Here is an 8143-nt window from a genome sequence, read left to right as displayed (position 1 = left end):
AGTATAAAAGACAAAGTAAGTCTTTGAAACAACGCTTTACGATGAAGATACCATAAAGAAACAACGTGTAAAAATCTCCAATAAATTTTCATTTTGTTAGAGATTTTATGGGACATGTTTCAGAAGTTTTTAAATTGCGAACTTTGCTGATAGCAAAAACTAAAACTTCGAGACGAGTTTCATAAAATTGCATCGGAAATAAGAACAAATTTTAGATATCAATATCATTTACTACATAACTCAGAACATTTACATTTAAATTCACAGATTTAAAGTCAAAATGTGGAGGACAAAATAAATCGAACGGAACATCGTGTCGTTTAGTTATCATCATTACTGGAAAATTTCGTGTGATTTAATAAAAGTTTTCAAACACTCAACTCATTCGGTTTTTTCAAATAATAACATTCAAAAATACAATTTTATCATTTCGTCATTTTCACCAATAACCAAATTGACTTTAAGTATTCAAATATACAAGGAAAGTTTTGCGGTCATTCTATTTTAACATCACCTTTTATCATATCAAAAACCGCTTCATTTACTCTGCTACCACGCTTTTTTAATATTTCTAGGAAAGAAGCAAAATACTTTGTTTGTCCTTGAATGTACCAATAAAGTCTTACTGATTTCCTGCAAACATCTGTTTATTCGCTGTAAACATTATACAGGCAAAGATGCTTCTAATACAGGTGTTGATTCATTCATTTCAGATATCATTTCAAAAAAGGCCGAAACAGTGAATTGTGTTTGTATGTGCATGTTCAAGTCATTTTGTTTCTCGCTGTAAGCTATACACAAGGAAAGATGCTTGTTATCCAGGCGTTGCTTCATTCAGTTAAGATATTTATTCAATACCTTTTGTGTTCGATAAAGTCCCTCGTGATAACATGCTTAGGTATGACTGACAGTTGTGTTATAATGAGACATGTTTATTCTGTAAAGTAGAGGACACGGTGTTGTCAGTATATGCTTTCGTAACACGAGGATAAAGGTATCGAGAGGAGAACATTGATACTATTCAGTTTATCGGCGTCACTCTGACAGGACAATGGCGTTATCTGGAAATGTACATATTCTAATCATCATCGTAAGTAAATTTAGATAATAACGTACTATTTCAGTTACGTTTTGTTATCGAAATTCTATTTTAGCAATTTTTAGATACGAAACATTGGAGATTTTGTGATCTATGTAGGGAATGAGTGGTTTCCAGTCACAGAATAAGAAATAGATACTACAGCTGTACCTACTTATTGTTCTGTGAGAGTTAAATCTTTATTACTATCTCACTTTTGTATAGGTTCTATTCTTTTTTCTAGTCAAAGCTCGGAAGAGGAATGCATGTATGCCGTTATCATGGCGCGCATTAAGTATTTAAAAGAACACATTCTTGTTCCTATTATGGTGACTAAATTATGTGATTCTTCGAAACGTTTCTTAGACAAGACGTTTATTAACGATGTAAGCATAAATAAAATGCCTCCTCGGTCCCTTGTTTGAGAGTTGTCTCGAACTTCGTCTTGATTCAATATCAATTGTCAATATTATTAATATCGATTTACTAATCGATTTTGTTCCCGGATTTACCAAGACGTTGCCACTATTTTTTGTCATGGCTGTCACTTTAGTCCAGATATTGCTTTGAGTGGTATAATTCTTTTCCGAATTTTGAAAACCTTATCGTTGGGGCTAATTATTGGCTGCAATATCTCCATTCCTGGAGGTAACGGTTCTGATACTAAGTAGGATGTTTCTTCCGTTCCTAGAGGTAACGGGTCCGATACCGAGTATGATGTGTCTTTCATTCCTAGAGGTAACGGTTCTGATACCGAGTATGATGTTTCTTCCATTCCTAGAGGTAACGGTTCTGATACCGAGTATGATGTTCTTCCATTCCTAGAGGTAACGGTTCTGACACCGAGTATGATGTTTCTTCCATTCCTAGAGGTAACGGTTCTGATACCGAGTATGATGTTCTTCCATTCCTAGAGGTAACGGTTCTGACACCGAGTATGATGTTTCTTCCATTCCTAGAGGTAACGGTTCCGATACCGAGTATGATGTTTCTTCCATTCCTAGAGGTAACGGTTCTGATACCGAGTATGATGTTCTTCCATTCCTAGAGGTAACGGTTCCGATACCGAGTATGATGTTTCTTCCATTCCTAGAGGTAACGGTTCTGATACCGAGTATGATGTTTCTTCCATTCCTAGAGGTAACGGTTCTGATACCGAGTATGATGTTCTTCCATTCCTAGAGGTAACGGTTCTGATTCTTTTTTTTAATGCATATTTAAACATAACCTGACACTTCTAGAGAGAAAAAGGACACCAACAAACCACATTTTTTAACTTTAAAACTAACTGTTTTTCCTAAAATCGAACCTTTCTAAAAAACATGAACGGGAAAAGTTGAAAAGAAATTTTTGCCATTTAATCTTCACCCAACAAACAAAAATCTGTTGTGAAAAAATCAATTCTAGTGCTGTCAAAATATTTTACCTCTGTTTGAGTATCTGAAAAAGTATATATTTCACTTTGTGCTATGATAAAATGAACCACAACCAAAAAGGTAAAGCTGTATTCTTGTAGCAGGTATATAATTTGTGTCGAGAGTGCTTGAATAATGAAATAAGACTTATTTCGAAACTAAAATAAGACATAATTCCGGTATTTCACATATTTTACATGGGTAAAAAAAAGTGTGAAAATCATAATTAATTAGCTATTCCTAACATGCCGCTGTCTTTGAAAAGCAGATTTTTTAAAGATTCACTACTATTTGTTGGCGACAGATTTTCATAAGAGGCTATTTGACGTGACACTGGCATGAATAGGGAGGTTTTTTTTTTTTTTTTTTTTGGCATTTAGTATTTGTAGTATTAAGTAGCTTATTAAGGGTGTTTCATCTAACATTATTCAATACGCCAAGAAACTGAATACTCTCAAAATACAAATAAGTGGGAGGAACTGGATTCCGCTGTTTCAATCATCAAATATCGGTATATCTGTTTGGTGTTTTTAATAGGGAGTCAGGCAGCTAAAATTAATGCATCATCTAAACTAAATAGAGACAAAGACAGAAACAAATATGAAACCTGTTAGACTGTAGATATGACTTCATCATGGAAGTATAACTATATAGATACAAATAATCACAAAATATCTTAACTTTCATTATCTATCTATCTGTTGTTTCCACCAGATGATGGCAGTTTCGATGGAAGTTTCGCACCAACTATCTGTAAGCATTTCCAATATACACCTTGCCGTCGATTGCGATTTGCTTTGTCCATTATATTTCCGGATTTGTGTCTTCATTCTTCCGGATCTCGGGTAAGTGTGTCACTTATATATCAAGCATTCTTGATTTATTATCACCCATACGTTAACGAGATTGAAGTTGCAGCCATTTTAATGTATGCGTAGTTGATACAGAAGTAACAATTTAGTAAAAATTAATAGGTAAATATAATCGTACTAAACAAAGATACTTGTGCAGGAGTTGAGGGATGCAACAAATCTTATTATTCTTTTTTTTTTTTTTTTGGCGGGGGCGGGGGGAGGAATACCAAGCAATTCTTTAAGTTATCCGCACAGATAACCACGGTTCTATATCAATTCGCCAATTTATAAACGATGACTGCACAGATAAACACGGTTCTATATCAACTCGCCAATTTATAAACGATGACTGCACAGATAGCCGCGGTTCTTTATCAACTCGCCAATTCATGAATGTTGAATGCACAGATTACCACGGTTAGATATCAACTCGCAACTTTATGAAAGATGAATTTGCAAAAGAATCGGAAAGGATACTATTAACTTCATTATTTTACACCAGAAGTATGTTAAAGTTAACATACCACCATACATTCAATGCATTTATACCCTCGTAATTTCTTTCAAACTTTTTATAACTTTTCACCTGCTTATAAAAATATAATATAATATAGATAATATTCAATGTCAACATAATCGTAATCCGAACTCAAATTCAATAAAATCGGGGCAAAATATGAAAAAAAGAAAGATTTACAAGGAGACTCATGAAAAAAAGATGAATAAGGTAATATGTTCCGAAAGAGTAAGCGTCTTCTGATTCATCATCAAACCATCAAACACATTCAGCTTCATGTTGCAAAAAGAAATAGAATATTTCTCCATGTTATCACTATGACGATCATAAAACTTCCCAACGATTTTATTCAATAGGCATCTGTTCAAACCATGTGTTACAAGTTTGTCCGTTAGATAACGACTTCTTGCACGAAAATAGTGATAATTCGAACAAGCACTTGCATATCGACACATTTGTGACATGTAAACACCACAAATTGGCTACATTAGCTTTTCATGAAGGGTCCTAAATTTGTGAAACCCGTTTATTAACTTGAATATGAATTTCAAGATACTTATGGATTCCGTTGAAAACTATGCCTGAAAACTGGTAAACAAGAACAACCTGTGTTGGATTCACTTACTGAATGACTTAAATCCATTTGGTCCATTCCTCTTCAAAGAACCACCAGCGAGAAATCTAAATAAACACAAGACACTATTACACCTCTGTTGATGCCCCTACTAAAATAATGTTCACTATTGAAATATTATTATTTCTATAGACTTGACGTTGTTTCAATTGTAGACGTATTTCAATTGAATCTGCGACCACTATTGCAATAAAGGTTTTCAATATTGAAATAATATTTCAATTTTGAACATTATTTAAATAGGGGTTTCAATACATCCCCTACATACAAAAAGAACGATAACAAAGGAATCCCCATCTAAATATAATGTAATCTTTCTAAATAACAAATATTGGCTAAACATACTTCAGAATTACAATCGTTTAAATCGCATTTTACTGATAAGGATTACGACCTCCCTCCTCAGTTTACTTAGTTTAGTCAACTTGACAAGAATACATATAAATGGCGTTTTTATGAGGGCTAGTCCAGTTGTACAATCAAACCTTAGTCCAATTTTTTACTACCATTCTTTGTACTTTCAAATCTGGGTTACTGACTTCTCAAGTTCTCTTATAATGGGAAATTCCTATTTCAAGAAAGTTGAAAAGTGGTACCCCAAAAAATGTAAGTGTAGCACATGAAGTGTGCTTTGTTTTCATACAAGGCTCAATCTATGCAAGAAGTTATTAGAACAAGTCAAAATACTTTGCAAAGTCCTTTAAATTTCTCTTTCAGCTATAATGACGACGTCTTTAAATAATGTGATTTGACCACTTCCATCGTATATAACAACCAGAGTTGAAAATCAAGGACACGACACTTTTATATCAGCCGCTTAACTGGCTAAGCAGATGTATAAAAATCATTGGGAAGTTTAACGGTCGTCATAGATATCCCATTAAGAACAATTATTGGTGTGATATGAAGCTGGACGTGTTTTATTCTACTTAGCTTACATTTGGTTTCCTTGCTGCATACTTTGTTCTCATTTGATAACGTGAAATTGCTTTTTTAAAAATTACTTGCATTTACATGGCGGGTGTCGTCGATGAGGCATAAGGCGCTTACTCTTCCGCAACACATGGTCTTATTATTCTTGTTCTTTTTCAGGAGTCTCCGTATAAATCTTTCTTTTCATATTTAGTCCTAGTTGTATGGAATATGAGTTTAAATTATGATTATGTTGCCATGCTGGTATTTTCTTGATGCTTTATGTACCTGGAATGACCAAGATTTACATACATTCTCCTTGTACTTTTTCATGAGTCGCCGTGTTAATGTTTCGTTTGTTCATATTTTGACCTAAATTTAATGAATTCTAGTTTGGATCACGCTTATGTTCACATATTGGTGCATCGTATTGTGTTTTATGAACTCCTAAGTAAAATCTCAAGAAGCGAAATGCATCGTTTAAAAAATGTATGTAATGCCTTTCCTTTACTAATAATAACTTTGCTTTACTTTGCTTTTTGAGATCAGTTTTTTTTTCTAAATTATGAAATATTTGTAAATATATATATTATTATTATCATCATTATTAAATATATATATGCAGTGTACAGCATGTCTTAACATTGATCTATAACCAACACATATATAGTAATACGTAAATTAATGGAAAACCTCTTCATTCACAAAGATTTGTGTTTGAAATAGCACTATTCATAGATGCAATCAACACCTTGTCACCAATATAATGGTCACTCTTGGAAAAGGTTTATCTTCCCATTTGCTCGAAACAGTGAAAAGTAGGCTTTAAGATTCACTAACACGAGTGTTTCAATGCCTTTGATGATACCGGCTTTAATGCTATACTTTTTAAGATGACAATTAGAATAGAAATATATATATTTATGTAAGATTCATTGCTGCAGTATTAATACTAAGTATTTTTAATCAATATATTACAGACATTGCTCAAGTACAAGAGCACCCCTTGACTGCCTGGATACCAAGTGCAAAGAACTGACTATGCGAAGTGTAAATCATTCAAACCTTTATTTTACACCTCAGAACATCCACAACGAAACAGCAGTAAGTTCCTTAAGAAAGGTTTCTATTCATGAAGCTCTTAATAACATTAAAAAACTAAACACATCGTAAGTATCACCTGATATCGACATACTTATACGCAGATCCTTTATCTAAAATTTACATTCCATACTGAAATCTGTTTGAGTCACTTCAATAGGGCAGTTACCGATCTCACCAAATAAAGATGGATAACAAATTTACCTCTCCTCAAAAAAGTCCGAATTCAAGGTTTTTTATATCTCTATTTTCAATTTTAGCACTGTTATCGTTGTCATTTTTACACTTGAATTGCACGTAAATGGCTAAAGGAGACTTGACGGAGCGACCTCAGACCACAATGCCTCTAGCATATTATGTTCTATCAAGGAAAGAAGTCTAAACGTTAACATTGAAAAATGATCTGCTTGTTTGATCATTTGATGTGTTCATACAGAAGCTAGCGAAATGAAATCCCTCATGACAAGTTTTTTTTTAGAAATCAATTGTCATTTGAATGCCAATACTCTTTTTAGTTAACTGAAATAAATGGAAAATGACCAAAGGTAAGTTCCTTAAAACAGACAACATACACTTCATCTGTTCACGGGATGTTTTTAACTTTTAGAGAAACTCAATATTTTTCACACTGCACACTGCTTGAATTTTCATTTTACTGATAAAATAAAACTGCTATTCATCAAAGATTATATAATGGACTCGATCTGAAGGGTTCGAACGTGAGACACCCCAAAATGGCTACTTACGATAAATGTTGATTAATCGTAAACGTTCCTTCAATTCTATTTTTAAATTAATAATAAATTTTAATCAACATTAAATACATAGTTACGACAAACCTCTACAATATCAGTGACATTTTCCGTTGTCTGTTTCTTTTGATATCACTTTATTTACGGCTTTTCGATTTTCACATATCTCCCAATGCTCACTGATCATTGGTGAACTAATCACGTGATATCTATTTATATCATTATGAACATTTTGATATCATTTACACACATCACTTAACATCCATGTTGGTCCATCCGAATATATTTGAGGCCCAATTTTACGTGTTAAAGAACAAGTTGGTACATCACAGACTTATTTCTAAATATTCTGTTATAATATCTTTCAAAACATGTAAAATTTGATACAAGTACAAGCAATAAGCAATTACAGCAGAGAAGTCTGTAGTTGATTTGACATTTCCAGCATGTTACTTTGCCATACACATGTATCATCGTTTTTTATTTTAGATAAACGTCTTTATTTCTGAGATTAAAACAACCGGATATTGTGAGCCCTCTATACCGAATGATTGCCGGTATATGAACCAATCTTCCTATCTAATCAACGATGGACCTTTCAGGTTTGTGATTTAGGTTAATGTTTCAACGCTCTATTGAACGGTGTTAGGATCTACTTCTGAAAAAAGTGATAATGCCAACTTAGCTGTTATAATATATCATATAATGTGTTCAGACAATTTTATTTCTAATGATTTAGATAGACGCTGTCTTTTGATTAAGTGATCAAAATTTCTCCAAACTAAAGAAATACCATACAAAATTACACTTACATATTCATCAAAATCTTCAACCGCGATGCATTAGTCTTTATTATATACTCCTTCTTCATTTCTTATCA

At 33.1% G+C, this 8143-nt stretch overlaps 1 protein-coding gene across 1 annotated transcript; it reads left to right on the top strand.

Annotated features, from left to right (window-relative positions):
* Window positions 1-1007: 1007 nt before the first annotated feature.
* On the top strand, window positions 1008-7865 carry LOC132563203 (uncharacterized; the record flags this gene model as incomplete). The annotated part of the gene is made up of 4 exons (XM_060227955.1): window positions 1008-1090; window positions 3208-3338; window positions 6391-6514; window positions 7753-7865. Coding segments are annotated over exons 1-4 (407 nt in total), but the record flags the coding sequence as incomplete, so codon positions are not given.
* Window positions 7866-8143: the final 278 nt, after the last annotated feature.

Source organism: Ylistrum balloti, unplaced genomic scaffold, assembly GCF_031769215.1.
Source record: "Ylistrum balloti isolate Yb309-2 unplaced genomic scaffold, AGI_CSIRO_Ybal_v1 Utg371640, whole genome shotgun sequence".
NCBI classification, from domain to species: Eukaryota; Metazoa; Mollusca; class Bivalvia; order Pectinida; family Pectinidae; genus Ylistrum; species Ylistrum balloti.
Note: the sequence above shows the minus strand (reverse complement) of the source record. Positions and strands in the feature narration are given on the sequence as shown.